The following is a 16,509-nucleotide window of genomic DNA, read 5'->3' as shown; positions in this document are numbered from 1 at the left end:
TGAATAGAAGTAGACAGAGCAGACATCCTTGTCTTATTTCTTATCTCAGGGGGAAATAATTGAGTCTTTAAGTATTAAGTACTGGCTAGCTGTGGGTTTTCCATAGATGCCCTTTATCAGGTTGAAGAAATTCCCTTTTATTCCCTGTTTGCTGAGTGTTTTTTAACAAGAAGAGGTGTTAGATTTTGTTAAATACTTTTTCTGTGCCTAATGAGGTGATAATATGGATTATGATTTAATCTTACCTATTCTCCTTTCCAAACACTCAAGAAAAAACTATAAGGAGTAACATTTATGAAATAAATCAAAACTTCACAAACAGGCCACAAAATAGCATTTCTGCAAAGGTTTGTAAATAGGTAATCTAAAGTTACATAACTGAATTTATTTGAAAAATACAAAAATATAGCTATTTGCGGAAAGTTTTTCTGACTAACAAACTAAAACTTCATCTGCTGATTGTAGAAAAATAGGTTCTTGTAAGAAAAAAGTGGCACAATAAATTAACAAATAGTATGATCGTGACTTTTACATACATATAAAAAATACATGGTAGAATTATTAAAATTCTCTGGTAATGACTGACATCTTCTGTTCCAAATATTTTCATATTAAAATAGAGATTTAAATTTCAAAAACACCACTGTATCGGCTTAATCAAAACATATTATGTGTATACTTTAAAATAGCACATTAGCAAGCATGCTTGTCACAATAAATGTTCAGAACTGTGTTACCTGGGAAGATAAAAACAAAACATAATTCCCAGTTACAGTTTGATTGTGCTCTGTGTCATATATACAATGCCTTCTGCTTTAATTCGCTCCAATATTGGTCCATAGATCTCCTTTGAAAAGGGACCCATCAGGCCTTTGGCTTCAATTTCACCTGAAAGAAAGCAAATGTGTAATTACCATTTTAAAAATGGTGTTCAAGGTTAATTTCCTCAGCAAGAGTCTCCAGCCAAGAAGGTTATCACCCCAGCAGTAAACTCAGAGTCAGTGAATTGTTGAGGGCCTAGGCAGTTTTTAAATAGCTGCTTAAATATCCCCTACTAAATTATTACTTAGTAATGTTCTATAACGAAAAGGGTTAATTTTTTACTGAAAGCACAGCTGGATTTAGGGACAGTGTCAGAATTTGTACATCAATTTCTGCCAAGATGACTGGGGAGTAAAGTGAGAAAGTAAAGTTAGCCTGACTGGTCTGCTTAACTTGACGATATCATTTTTTAAAGAAAAGCATAATACCAACAGAATAAATTGAAACCAGTTTGATTATTTGGGCAAAGGCACCTGTTAGGGTGGCTGAAATCTGTGCACTTTCCTTAAAGGCCACAGTGAACCCCATTTCTTACCACTTCTTCACTCCGGTTCTTTAATATATAGGTCATTTAATTTGACATTAGCTGAGATGCTACTATAGATACATTTTCTCGTTATTTTACTTTAATATGCTTTGATGTTTTCTACTCCCCTCATTCTTTCTCAAGGGCTAAACAGGGTATTATATTTCTGAGGCAATGCTTACTGAGTATATACGTGATCTTAAGAGTGGAGAGTTGAAATTTGAATTCAGTTAGTCTAAAATAATTATTGAATACTGATAATACACTGAGATATTGAAGACTATTAAAACTTGATCCACATTCTTGAGGATCTGGAAGTGAATATCCTCTGCTATTTCAGAACTACTGCTCCCAAAATAGCAAAAATCAAGGAAAGAAAGGAAAGGAATTAACACTCCCTGGGGACCCCTCTATGTGGTAACCGCACTATGTGTTAATTCGCTTAAGTGAATTAGGGATGACAATATCCACTTTAAAGATAAGGAAAACTCTGGTTTAGAGATGCTGAGTACCTGCACCCCAACATTCAGCCATCTCATGACTGAGCTGGGACAGAAATCAGATCTAACTCCAAAGTCCGTATGTCTTACCACAGGTGACCCTCCAGTCAGCCAGGGCTGGGATCTTCTAAGATGGCTCACTTTAGTTAAGGCCAGTGTTATGCTCAAGAGTAATTATTTGATGTCCAGGCACAGAATGATGTGGAGGTGATATGGAGACAAACTCAGTCCTCAAATAAATAGAACTTACCGTCAAGCAACATTTTGGCTGCCATGGCAGTGGGAAACCCCACTGTTTTAGCCATGGCTGAAAAGCCATTGACGTCCCCATAAACCACAAGATCAATAATTTTGTTTTCCAGATGTCCCGAAGGATGTCTGATTCCAAAGCAGTCTCTCATCACAATCATATCTTTTTCTTCAGGCCCTTAAAATAAGTAAAGACATTTTAAAATGCCACTATCATTACAACTCAAATATTGTATATCATCTCCTGTTCCTACCCTTCTGCTCTCACAAGTTTCCCTTCCCATTATATATGGTCACCAGACAATTATCTATATTGCCATTTAGCCCAAGGACCAAGTAAATATTCAAATAACTTATAACTCTGATAACATTCTTTTGTCCAGGTCAGTATCACCATAGCCTGTCTACAGATACGAAGTTTACTGCTGTAGTGGCCACACACTTTGCTCTCAAAAATGCTCCTTTGCAAAAAAAAAAAAAAATGCTCCTTCGGCATTTCCCTAATGCATTACAAATTAAAAGCAAAACTAATTGTTTTCCTTTCCCATATTATCCAAGTTTATTCTTTCCTAATAATTCTCAGATTTTTCCTTCTGGAAAAATAATCCAAGTGTTCCTTCCCTCATATCCTACCTCCCCATTCCCACTGCCTGGTTCCAACCCTCCAATCTAATACTCTGGCTGTGCTAGTTCTATCTTATAATTCTCCTTTAGGGATATTTAGCCAGGACTCCATGGCCTACCATAGGAAAGTTTCATGACCAAATGCTTGGAGAGGGCATCCACAATGGACTCTGCCTGGGGGACGTGTTCATCCCCGAGTAAGCCCAACCTGCAAAGCACAAGAGATGGCCACATTAGTTCAAGTCCTACACATGTTCTCATATCTGGGAAGCAGAGAATGCTCCATGAATTTTATTTTGAAAGGGAAAAATCATAAGACGACAGCACAAGTTATAGGACTCTTCAAAATTGTGAAGTAACAATAACGTTAGTAATGGTTTAACCTTCAAAATCTTCTCCAGATTCCCCCAGGCACTGCTCCCTGGAGCAGGGCAGAGAGGATGTCTTGTAAGTCCATGTTTTTACAAAGCTCTTTTTGAGATTAATTTGCAGGTACATTCTCCCATACAAGGTACAGCAGCATGAGGCACAGCAGTCACGTGAATGAATGCTTTGAAGTCATATTCTCTGAATACTCAGAGAATCTCCTAAAGGAAAGCAAAGATATCCCACTTTGCTTTGGAACTGAGTGGTAAAGTGTTTCAAAATAAGCATTTCTCAAGTTATAATTGTCATTGATTCCTCTCTTTATCTATGTTTTATCCCCATATGAACATGGTACAAGGTAATCTCGCTACAACAGGCCAACATTAGAGCAGCAAATTAATCAAAGACAAACGTAACATATTTGCTTCTATCTCGACCTTTCTTTGACTAGAAAGGACTAAATAATCATTGATCCAATATACTTCGCTCTAAGTTGAATGGTAGGCACCTACCACTCAGCAGCCTCCAGCTGCGTATTGTCCCCTCCTAGTTTCTTAAGAACAGCTTCCTTAAGCACGTCATGCTCGGAGGTGGGTGAAATCCCTACTAGGTTACAGATGAGTTCTTTCTGTTAGAAAAAAAAAAAAAAAAATTCTAAGTCCCTAATAAAATAAAAACCAAATTAACTGATAAAGTCTCCTCCTAAAACATTGAACCTCCAATGCACCTCAAATTCTTAAACTAGAAGCAATTAGAAATAGCAAATTGTGGCACATAGACATACACACGCATACACCATGTCTGCACACCTACACATCAGTTAGTGCACCATATTCCAGGATATTTCAGCAATGAAAATGGGTCAATTCAATACTAAACAGATAGTACTATATTTGCCAGCACACGTCCTGCCTTGAGCATCCTCTCCATCACTTTTTTTACCCCTTCTCCCCTCACCCTCCAGCAGTCAATCTTGGCCAGGATAAAGTAGAAAAGATTTACCTTACTGCTGTGGTTGCCAGTGGCAACCACAGTTCTTTTGTAGGTTGAAGGGAGGAGAAAGACCTTGCAGATAATAAAATCTCAAAGCAAGAGCACTTAAACAGTGGCCATATCTTTTTCTACTTTCTAAGCAAGACGTTTTCCAGGCTCCCCCGAAAATGTTATGCCCTAGATCAGGAGTGAACAAACTGGTTCACAGGCCAACTTTGGCTTATCACCTTTTTATTAAATATTAAATGAAAGTTTTATTAGGCTGGGAGTGATGGCTCACACCCAGAATCCCAAAACTTTGGGAGGCGGAGGCAGGAGTTCAAAACCAGCCTGGGCAACATAGCAAAACTCCATATCTACAAAAATTTTAAAAATTAGCCAAGGGTGGGGGCACACACCTGCAGTCCCACCTACTTGGGATACTGAGAGAGAAGGATGACTTGAGCCCAGGAGTTGGAGTTTGCAGTGAGCCATGAGCCATGATCATGCCACTGCCCTTTAGCCTGGACAACAATTAAAAAAAAAGGTTTTATGGAACACAGTCATGGTCATAGGTTTCTGTATTGTCTATGGCAGAACTGAGTAGTTCTGACAGAGACTGTATGGTCCATAAAGCCTAAAATATTTACTCTCTAGTCCTTAACAAAAAAAGTTTGTCAAGCTCTGTTTTAGACTATAGCTACCAGGATACTGGGACCACCCTAAGAATGCCTGCACCAACCTTCCCAAGCCAGCTGCCTCAACCCCATATTCTCTCTGCAGATATTTATTCACTCATGTCCAACAAGTAAACTTACAAAAGGTAAAACTTAGATGGGAAAAGTTCACAGATACACAAAAATACTGAAATTAAAAGTAACTGGCTAGCAAGAATACCAAAGTTTTGTTTTGTTTTGTTTTGATATTTAATGGGATTTGTAATATTGGTCCTTTTCTCCTTGTGGTCTATTTCTGGCATTCCCATTGGATTATGAGCACACTAGTTTAAATTGAATCACCAGCTGATAATGAGTTAATTTCTGGCAGTTAGCGGAAGCTCTACTTTATATTCAGTTCCAAGCCTCCAAAGTTCCTTCCAATCCTGAGGCCCTAAGATTTTGGTACAATACAGATAAAGGCATAAACTCAGTAACTGAAACTTAAATTACTCATGGTTATAAATAGCCAAATGAGAGGACCGATGGAATTTGAAGGTTGAGAATCCAGTTCTGTGATATACCAGCATCTCTCCTGGATTATCATTTTCAGGAGGCCCAAGTGACTTTTGTCATTGGGTCACCACTTAGACAATTGGAAGAGCTCAGAGCCCAGTGCAGAGAGCAAGTGCATCTCAGAGTTCAGGGAGTGATCAAATTGTATAAGTTACTGCAGGCAACAGGCTTGATGTGTGAGCTCCACACCCTCTCCATCTTCCCATAACAGTGTCAGGAAAGGAACTTTTGGGTTAGGACTTGTCTTCCTGCATGTGAGCTACAGAAAGTGTACTTTTGTTGGTGCAAAGCAGAGTTCACCCCTGACCATTTCAAAAGGCATTTCTGAAGGAGAGCAAACAGCACAGAATTCTAGAGTCACTCACCCAGGTGAGAGGGTTGGCCTCAGGTCGAAGGATGGGCAATGCTTCTTTGCTTATAAGACCCAATTTTACAAATCCATTCAAAGCTTTGGCATATCCCTGAAACAAGAATTAATAAACAGTCTGTGCAAATTTTCTCTTCAAAGGAAAAAATAGCAAAGCTTTTTTGAAAAGAGGAACAATCTTTGTAACTAATTTAGAAAACAGGCTGAAAATAGTCATGTGTATTGCTGATATGGATAGAATCACTTTCAAGCTTAAACTGAGTTTAATAATGTCTTAACAATTCCATTGATTTATATAAGAGGCCTTGTAAAATTTGGGTCTTTCCTTATGTTTTTGGGTAGCATGTTTGTGGTATTTTCTGGCAGCATAAGGATAAATTTCCTCATGTGTAACATGCTGTCAGTTCAGCAGAATATTATTTAATACAACAGTCAGTTGAGCTCTTTCTTATAATGGAAGGAGGGATTTGTAAGCATATCCCGGCAAAAGCAGATAATCCATTCTATTGATTAAGAGTCAGCACCCCAAGGCATATAGAGAGCAGGAAAAGAGGTGGGAATCAGGGAGATTTTTCTAAAACGTAGATACGACGATATCACCACTGTAATAAAAATTCCTCATGTGTCCTTCATTGTCTACAGGGAAAGGCTGAGGTCCTTGGTATATTATATAAAACCCATCACAATATGCCTCTCCAGCCTGACTCTCCAATCGTCATCTTCACCTCTCACCATCCCCCAAAAGGTCTATGCCCTCCCAGAGACCAGGGCCTCTGTACATGCTGCTCCCATGCCTGGAACATGTTGTCCACACTTCTTCACCTGTGAAATGTTTACTCCTCCCTCAAGACCCAGCACAGCACATTTTCTGAGTCTCCTAGGTGAGTGGACGCTCCTTCCTTCTCATAGCATTTTGCACATACCTCTATCATAGCAATTAACACAAACGATAATTAACTGGCCAGCTTGGTGGCTCACACCTGTAATCCTAGCACTTTGGGCAGCTGAGGCAGGAGGATCACTTAAGGCCAGGAGTTCAAGACCAGCCTGAACAAGAGCAAGACCCCTATCTCTACAAAAAATAGAAAAATTAGCCAGACGTGGTGGTGCACCCTTGTAGTCTCAGCTACTTGGGAGGCTCAGGCAGGAGGATTGCTCAAGCTCAGGTGTTTGAGGTTGCAGTTAGCCTGGGAGACAGAGCAAGACACTGCTTCAAAAAAAATGGTAATTAACTGTTTATTCAGCTGTTGGACTGTAGGTCTAGAAAGCATGTAAATTATATACTTATATTATTCTATTATACTATACTATACTATATTATATTAGTGTGCGTATCCTTCACGTCCGTGCCCTTATCCCATTACTCAACATTCCAGCATTCCAATCTGCTAAAGGAGAAGAAATGGCTGGATAAATAAATTGTGAATGACAGATGAAGTGAAGGAAAAAGACTATAATTGTTTGTCCTTCTCTGTGTAAATGGCAAGGGAGGGCTCAAATAAGAAACTCTGCAGCAATTACTGCTCAAGGAGAGAGAGAGGGAGAGAGACAGAGAGAGAGAAGAAGAAGCATGATAAATAATTTCAGGAAGCAAAGTTATTAAAATGTAAAATAGTTCCTGTAGCCATCAGAGATTTCACCGTTAAACATGTGGTCAACTAGTAATTTTCACTTTTCTAAAAAGCTATGTAGTTCATACTGTTCAGAGGTTACTAAAAAAAGAATTTGCATTTGTTTGCTCTAACTCAATGCAAATATAATTCTAAAAGGAAAAACAAAAAAGTAATACCTCTAGCTTGTTTAGCTTGCTTCTAAGGTCTTACAGGTGCTAGGGATCCCTTCATCCAACATCAAAAATACTGATTTCTGAGCTATTGCTTGAGATCAGAAATATATTTTCATGCTGACTTCTAGAAATGAATTTATTTATTCATCAAGAAGCATTTAGCAAACTGCTGCCATGTGTCAGACTTGTGCAGGGACTGAAGCCACATAGATGAAAAATGCAGACCCCACCATGAGGGAACTGCAGCCCAGGGGGAGGGTCAGTAAGTCAAATGTAATGCCTGGGCCATAATGAGCAAAAGCACATGACTACTGATGACTCAACTACTGTAGAATATCATAGGAGCTGTAACAGAGGTAAACACGGAGCTGTGGGAGCACAAAGGAGGGGAAACTCCACGGATGGGGTATGGGCAGCTGAAGGGGAAGGAGTGAGGGAGAATCCCACAGGAAGGTGTTACCGCGGCAGATCTGAAAGGCCAAGCAGGTGACAGGCAGGCAGAGAAGGGGCATAGTTACCCCCTCTCTATCACACTGGAATGACAGTGTCTCTTTGCCAATACCGGGGTTGCTGGCACTGCCCAGGACGGTGGCCCTCATGGTTATGAACAGTGTGACATCTTCCATCGTTCTGTGGGAATGGCTCTCATCCATATACATTTTTGAGAGCTTCAGTCAATCTTAAATCTATTAAAATCCTTTAATCCTGCATCTACATGTTTGGCAAAAGACTATATTGAAAGCTATCATAAAATCCTTACTCCTGGACAAAAGAAAAAGAAAAATTGAAGAAAACAAAAGTTTGCCAGTGCTGGGGATGGTATGGCATCACCACTGACAGGTCTGTGTGTCTTACACCTTCCAGAAAAAAAGCTAATGAGTAAATACCAGGTAACACATGAGACAAATCCCCCTCCCCCGGCCTTAGCTAGGAAATCTCACCAGAGAGATCTGAAATGAAATCTCACCAGAGAGATCTGAAATCAGATCTCTGATTTTGAGAGATGTAATATTTTAGGTATGCTGGTTGCAGCAGGTTGAGTACACGTAATAGGCCCAAATTTATGCCCACCCAGAGGCTCAGAATATGACCTTATTTGGATATTTGCAGATATAATCAGTTAAGGACCTCAGGATGAGCTCTGTGACTGGCATCCTTATAAGAAGAGAAGAGAACACAGTGAGACTCACAAAAGAAGGTGATATGAAGACCGAGGCAGAGATTGGACTGATGTGTCTACAAGTCAAGCCTCTAAAAGGCAACAACCCTACCACTCCTTGATTTCAGACTTCTGGCCTTCTGAACGGTGAGAGAATAAATTCCTATTGTTTCAAGCCACCCAGTTTGTGGTAATTTGTTATACTAAGAAACTGTCACACTAGTTGTCTTGATTTGGTCACACTTGTGTCTGACTGCTCTTTTGTGCTCTATAAGTGTGCAATGAGCATTTGTATTAATGTTCCTAGAGTGTACTCCCCATTTTGTGGTTTAAAAATATTTCATATTTGTTTTGAGGAAGCCCCTTTTACCTTGTTCCTTTCCCCTAGTCCTAATCCATTAGTTTCCAGTGACATTAACTTCCATCTTCAGCTCTAGGGACACACAATGTAGGGCAAAGCCGATTGGCATTTTATCCCACTGACCTCTGGGATCAGTCCCAGCTAATGAGACAAAAATTATGTTTTTGGCTGCTAAAAAGATATAGTTTTACATTCCCACTAGATTTGAACCTAAGGGGCTCTAAGAGGCTGGGAATGCGCCACCATTCTGCTACTGCATAGAACTTGAGACTGCACCGAATACTAGACGAAGAGCTGAGAGGTGAAGAGAAGTTACATCCTGGTGAGGTCACCTGAACTCAAAATCTCACTAAGCCTGAAGCTGCCCCCTGCCTGCTCCCAACTCCTAATGAGTCCATAAATTCCCCTTTTGCTATTTTGAGTCGAGTCTCCTAAAACATTCAATCAAAGAACTCGTGAGAAAATAGGTTCCAACTTGGTTCATCATCTTAATTATTTTGATTACTAAGAAAAATGAAGTGTGCACCTGGCTTATGTCAAAAGTGGCACAACGTGTTTAATCTGAAATTCAGCTGCTTACCTTGTATCTCAGTGTCCCCCGCAACAGAGTGTGAGCAGATGGAATGCCATAAATCTCAGCATATTTTGTACTGTCTCTGTTAGGGTAGCCTTCCAAATTTAACCCTGGGAAATAATCCATGGACGTAACTGAATCGAGAAAGGAGACTCCCCCTGCGACATTAATAACCTGAGAAACATTGAAAAGGCACACGTGGGGTTACAACAGTTTGTTACCTTTTAGGGTTATCTGCATTACTTGCACAAAAGAAAGCAACCTGACCCCAAAATTACTGGGTAATCATTATCATTTGATATCAATTCAGTTATATTTCTAGTGGCATACCATGTGGTTCAATAATAAGCCCTGCCCTGTTTAATATTTTATTAATGATTTGAATGAAGACAGAAAGACACATTTATCTATTTTGTAGACAATATGCATTTCCCTCTGCTCTGACGATGCTCAGGCTCATTACTGCTGTTGCAGCTTCTCTAAGTCCAACTTCTTTACGCGTGCGCACACACACACACACACACACACACACACACACACATTCATGCCCACACTCCTCCCAACCATCGTGAGTCATTGTTATATGTTTTAGAACAAATATTCAATTTAGAATAAATATACAGTAAGCTTGATCACTAAACTAACAAGGAACTTAACAAAGGAAATATATAATCATTTATTCGGGGCCTGCTATGTGCCAAGTGCCTTATAAACATTATCTTTAATCCATGCAATTCCATTTTCACAGGTCAAAACTGAGGCTGAGAGAGTCACTCAGAGGCAGATTTTGAACCCAGGTCTATCTGACTCTAATTTCCATGTTCTTTCTTCTATGTCACACTGCGCCCTTAATTGTGCTTATTTCTGGATCGGTATTTTGAAAGGGATGTTGACAAAGTACAGTGCTCCAGACCATGCCGCCAGCGATGTGTCTGAAAACTGCACTAAGAATGGCTGCAGGCAAAGGGAGGTCAGCAGTAGCTCTTGATTTCCAAGGGCCTGGGTGCTGCATTAAGGTGGTGGCAGGTGACGGAAAGAGGCTAGAAAACTTATCCTAAAGTTACATTTGCAGAAGAAGCACAGTTCTCACTCAGAGTATATGTTTAGCTGGGGTAGATGGGGAGAGGCGGCTGAAAGAGATGATGGCAAAGCTCTGCCATGTCACTCCTAGGTGCCACCGATGTAACAAAGTAACCAGCACCTGTGGAGGGAGCAAAACCAAGAGAAGATGAAATCATTGTCTCCAAATATGTGGGAGGAAATCAGATGTGCTAGGAATCAAATCAGAAATACAAGTGGCTGGAAACTACAAGGATACAGGAAAATGAGATAAGTCCTAATTTATAGGACACTGCCTAATGTCTGGAAAAGTTTAAGGCTTCAACTGTAAGCAGAAGCCAGAGAGGTCGCCTGGCTCTCCCATTATGATTCTGTGAATTATTTAAGGCCTGCTCCATGGAGGAGGGTGATGGTGGCAGAGGGAGAGGAGGGACAAGAATACAAGAGAGGTTTTAAGAAGTTAAACAAGCTGGCTTGGGAGACAGACTGATACACTTGAATTACTGAGTAAATAATGCAGCACCAGGAAAATTCTTAGACACAGACAATCAAAGTGTCTGACATTCTGAGTTCAGACAAAATAATAGTGAACAGGGGCTGGAGTGGTCAGAAAAAGCTCCATCCACAAGAGGAAACTTAAGTGGGACCTTGAAAAAAGTACTTTAACAAAGAAAAGAAAAGCATCATGTTTTCTCTTGATATCCTCCACAGTGTCAGGGAGACGCAGAAAGCACTCCTTTTTACAAAAGAGGTTCAGGATGAAAGGGGAAAACTTCAAACTCGACAAACACAACTTCTGCTACCTGAAAATAACCTCTTACTTTCCCTGAACTCTGATGACCATTGATTTCTTTATGTAGCTAATATTTGCTAGATGTATAACATGCCTGATAATCTGCCGTTAGGCAGACTGTAATCTGTATGATCTCATTGAGCAAGAACCCTGGAAGGCTGGTGTTACTCCTTACCTTCAGACAAGGAAGCCAAAGCTCACCCAAGCAGTAACAGCAGAGCTAGAGCACAAAGCCAGGACCACTGACATCAAGTTCCTTGCTCTTTCTGTTGCATAGGTTACACCTGTTGACCCTTTCATTGTTCTCTTCCTTATCATTGATAAGACCTCCTGGAAATAATCGTTTTACTCTATTGAAGAAAGAATTTTTCCTGCCTTCACTTCTTAGCTTATACCAAATTTAGGCCAGTCTCTTTTCCAAGATTGGAAGAGGTAGAAGAAGCTGTTGACATGCAATAGGAGACAGGCAGTAGCATGTAAGAGGATGTATGCTTGGTAGAACATCAGACTGGGATTTGGGCCCGAACTGCCATGATTCACAGAACTGGAGAATTGGAGGAATGTCAGTGCTCAATTACACATCAGGAGACTGACGTCCAGTGGACCTTTACAACTGCCTAGTCTTTGGTGACACTGTGAGGGATGCCGGGGCTTGTACCAGAACTCATTGGCCGTTTATTATCCTGAAACATGTGTCTTTCCAGCATCAACCTAAAGTGTCCTATTTGTCTAGCAGCATTTTACATGGAGCTGTAGTCCTCTGATCATTAAATCAGTGGTTCTCAAATTCAGCTGCACATTACAATCACCTGGGGAGATAAAAAAAAAAAAAAAATCTCCAAACCCAGGCAAATCAGAAGCTTTGGGCATGAGGCTCAGGCATCGGTAATTCTTAAACTCCCCTTGTGGTTCCAACGTACAGCCCAGGCTGTGAGACATGCTCTACACCATGGGCACAAAAGACCACGGCCGATCATAGCATTCACCTTGCTTCTTTAGAAATTTTTCCTCTTTACTCCTGAAATACATTTATATTTGCAGATACATTGAGAATTTATAATATTGATGCCAGAATAATCTTTTTAAGACACATATCTGATCATAGTACTCATCACTCCCTGCAGGGCCAGGACGAGGATAAGGCGAGTGAGGTGCCTCAGACACACGATTCAAAGAGGTACCCTCAGTCTTTTCACATTTTTTCCCCAAATATGAGACTTTTCTTGTGGTTAAGAGCATAAACTATGATGTGATTTGTATAGTGGCTCTGCCACTTGCTAGACCTTTAACTGTGGCTGAGTCATCTGCGCTTCCTAGGCCTGATTTCTCCCTTTTAAACCTGCTGTATCATGAGTGGCGGTGTCCCTGCCTGGCTGGCACTGTCTTGTCCTTCAAGGCCAAGCACATCTTCTTCTCCATGTTTTCCTTCTTCCCATCCTCCCTACCTCCCACCTCTTCACCAAGGCCAAAGCAACTGTCCCTCCCATCTGTATGTCTCCGGCATTTTAGCATACTTTTGAACTTCTCCCATTAGATTATAGTTATGTATCCCAGTGACTATCTTTCCTGCTATTAAGCAGTTTGGCAGAAGGAGAAAGAGTGAGCTTTGGAGTTAGTTAGACCTGGGCTTGAATCCCAGCCAAATGACCTTGGACAGTCTCTCTAAGCCATGGTATCCTTGTAAAATGATGAAAATAATACTAAACTCAAAGAGTTCTTACATTCTGTTACACAGCAGCCGGGGAAGAAATTTTAGATTCTTTCATTGACCCACCAAGCCCTCCATTCTGAGAGCTAACCCTCACCCACCCATCCAGCTGTGAGTTTCTTGAGGTCAGGAACTTCACTCAGTGTGACAGGCTTTCTCTGGGGCTTGTGCAAAGTCCAGCACGTGGTAGGTACTCAGTAAATGTTTGTCATGCTGAAATAAATCAAAAGATGACCAGTATTTATGTATACGGAGAAGGTGGGAAGTGAATTTTCAAACTGCAGAAACAACTTGCCAGAAGGCAAAGAAGGAAGAATAAACCCAGGCTTTGCCAGGAACACTGAAGAGAACACACTAAATGGAACAGAAAATATATGGGAGGAAACGATGGGTGGCAGGCAGCAAGGCCATTATCGAGGGGTCTTAGAATCAGGAGGAAGAGCTTGGACTGTCTCAAGCAGCTATTGCAGGTTTATATCACTACACTTCAATGTTATTCCTTCACCTTTCCATTGAGCAGATAGGTGGCCGGCTGCATCACGTTCAGCAAAACTCCCACTGGACTCCAGCTGAATTTATATCTCAAAGGATTGTCTGAATGCTCAGGGGCTGGAAGCCCACCACAGTAGGAAATATATGATTCAATCTGTAAATTTAAAGAATCAAAAAATGAGGGAGAATTATCAGTAAGTTAAGGAGAATATGTTATCCAAGTAATTGAGGACAGTGACATGAATGGGGTAAAACTGCTACAGTTTTTCCTTCTTAAAGTTACTAAGGCATTCAAAAATACATCCTGAAAGCCAAACACAATTGATTAAGTCACAGATACATTTTATGTGAATAAAAAGGAAAAAGCCCTCTAGAGATAGTGACTATCTATTAGTTCAATTCTGCTTGGTTAGTTCCTACTGATTTTTGTATTCAAATTATATATGTGAGATATATATATATATATATATACACACACACGTATATAAAAAAGCTAAAACATTTAATCAGAATCATCACATTTACATATCCTATAATACTTTGTCATGTATAAAAGATACTTCATACACCAACAAATTTGATGATGTTCCAAAGATTTTTTTTCCACTTTCAAAAGTCAAACCTTATTACAGAATTTCCAAGGCAGACCAAAGTTTCCATTAAGCCAAAATATTACAGTAGAGAAATCTATTTCTCTAAAAATTGGTTTCTACTTAACACTTGGACATTGTTTTACTATACAAACGTTTCTGCAGTTATAGAATTTTATTTGAAATTTCTAATTGAAGTATGAGTGATAGCAGTGTCTTTAATCAAAATTACAGAAAGATGATTTCACAGGAAGCTAGACTTTTTCATATTTTTCTAAATGGAACTTTGGGTGTAAACAAGGCTCACCATGGCTCCCACTTCTTTGGCCTTATCTATTGTTTCCATTGCCAACATATGGTCTAGACCAGGGTCCAATCCCAATTCTCCAATGACTGTGATGCCAGCTTCTTCCACACTGCGACAGGTGGAAAGAGGAAAAAGGAAAAGTTGGATATAAAATGAAAACATCACCGCGGAGCTATTTACTGTGTTGAAAATGATTGAAACTTACCTCTTTTCCAATTCTTTTAGTGCCGGTGTGATGTAGCTTGCAGTGACCATGTTAACTTTGCTTGCGATGCATGCCTTGGCCACAAGAGGATGCAAAACATAAGGCAACAAGCTTAAAAACAGAGGGAGAAACTCATCAGAAATTTTCTTTTCCAACCCTACCTTCCAGTGTACTTCGAACTGTACTAAGGCTCTGTCCTAAGGCGCTGCTCTGACTACACTATTCTCTCCGATGTGACCAATGACTCCCGGTGGATCACAGAATAAACTCATCCTATATCACATCTAAAACCCTCAGCAATAGCCCTCACCTAACCTTTTCATTTTTCTCCCTCAGTTTCTTCCATAAATCATTTATGGGAACCAAAAAAGCTACTATAATTCTCCACTCAAAGCCTTCACTTTTTCACCTCTGAATCTTTACTTTTACTGTGCCTTCCACTTGGAATGCTCATGACACCCCCCCATGCCCATCTAAGTCATACCCTTTTTTAAGAAATGCCCAAAATGTTATTTTAGTCCAAGAAGCTTTGCCAGATTTCCCCAAAGGCAGATATTCTTCCTCTGCATGCATCCAGCTATTTCTTTATAACATTTCATGGAATTTATTCCATTCATCCTTATATTTCTATGGCTTTCTATCTTGGGTTTTCTACTTTAAAAATGAGGTTGCTGTTTGTTTTGCCTCCACATCTCCCAAATGGCTATCAGGAAGAATCAGACTAGATCAAGGTGGCCCATTTGTTACAGTAGAGTAGACTCCAAGAAGGGCCTGGGGAGGAAATAGGCTTTAAGAGTATTGAACAGCTATTGAATAGCTATTAAAATGACTAAGAGTCCAAACGGTGAGCAAAATACGATGCTATATTCAAAAATCAACTTTGGGTTTTCTAAAAATTTGGCTTTGGTATATTAATTTGGTGCTGAGACTTCAAAATCACAAAAAATTAATTTTCATAAATGTCAATATTAGTATATTCATACTCTATCCAAGGAATAATAAAATACCCTGTCAACTGCACAACAATATTTAAGTTAAAGCTTTTGCCTATGTGATAAAGCAATCTACATAGTACCAACAAAAAAAAATACTAGCTTATAAATGATATCATACTATATCACTGTACTTGCCAAATTCAACCTGTATACTTCAGATTTTCTCATTTCACACCAATAAAATAAATAAAACCACCTCTCAGGCACTTTTTCCTCCTCTGGTCAATAAGATGGTGTATTCCTACTTAGATTTATTATCATGTAGAATAAAATTGTATACATATTTTGCCACTATCAAAAGCTTCTATAAAAGCTCTTGATCTCTGTTTATTGGCTTTTTTAACCAAAAAGAATTGCTGTATTACCAAACTGAGTAGGCTTTTAAAAGCTATTGAGCAAAATATTTGCAAAACTGCTGAAATCAAAGTATTAAAAGGAAATTCACAATGTCATAATCTTAAAGGTCAAGTGGAAATTTTTTTATCACATTCCACACATTGAAAATTTGCCTGATCCAAATTTTACCAAGATCTAATATTTTAAAATTTTGGCATTCTTTTCACTGAGCTAATAATATGCTGACTAGAACTATATAGAACTGTGACTGATGATGCTTTTAGATAAAGGGATTGGCGTTCCTTAATCATTTTGAATGTGATGTAGTAAGCACTCAATGGAACATAATTCTTAAATTATTTGAGTTGACTTCAACCCAATTGATCCAAAGGATTGGAAATACCACTTGTGAAAAACAGACACAAAATACAAATTGAATTTTCAAAGAAACTCATCAAAATCAATTACTACTTTTCATTAAGTTAT

The 16,509-nt window shown here is 39.4% G+C and overlaps 1 protein-coding gene across 2 annotated transcripts in view; it reads right to left on the bottom strand.

Annotated features, from left to right (window-relative positions):
- Positions 1-653: 653 nt before the first annotated feature.
- AASS (aminoadipate-semialdehyde synthase) overlaps positions 654-16,509 on the bottom strand; it is a 69,654-nt gene continuing 53,798 nt past the window's right edge. For both annotated transcript variants that reach the window (XM_012652790.1, XM_012652791.1), the window contains 9 exons: positions 14,693-14,803; positions 14,488-14,596; positions 13,604-13,744; positions 9,545-9,712; positions 5,657-5,752; positions 3,600-3,715; positions 2,841-2,929; positions 2,099-2,275; positions 654-888 (listed from right to left, as the gene is read on the bottom strand). In XM_012652790.1, the coding sequence (XP_012508244.1) occupies positions 770-888; positions 2,099-2,275; positions 2,841-2,929; positions 3,600-3,715; positions 5,657-5,752; positions 9,545-9,712; positions 13,604-13,744; positions 14,488-14,596; positions 14,693-14,803 (1,126 nt within the window). In that variant the 3' untranslated portion in view covers positions 654-769. The remainder of the gene's footprint in view (positions 889-2,098; positions 2,276-2,840; positions 2,930-3,599; positions 3,716-5,656; positions 5,753-9,544; positions 9,713-13,603; positions 13,745-14,487; positions 14,597-14,692; positions 14,804-16,509) is intronic.

Source organism: Propithecus coquereli, unplaced genomic scaffold (genome assembly GCF_000956105.1).
Source record: "Propithecus coquereli isolate 6110/MARCELLA unplaced genomic scaffold, Pcoq_1.0 Scaffold4, whole genome shotgun sequence".
NCBI lineage: Eukaryota > Metazoa > Chordata > Mammalia > Primates > Indriidae > Propithecus > Propithecus coquereli.
This window is presented reverse-complemented; position numbering and strand designations above follow the sequence as displayed.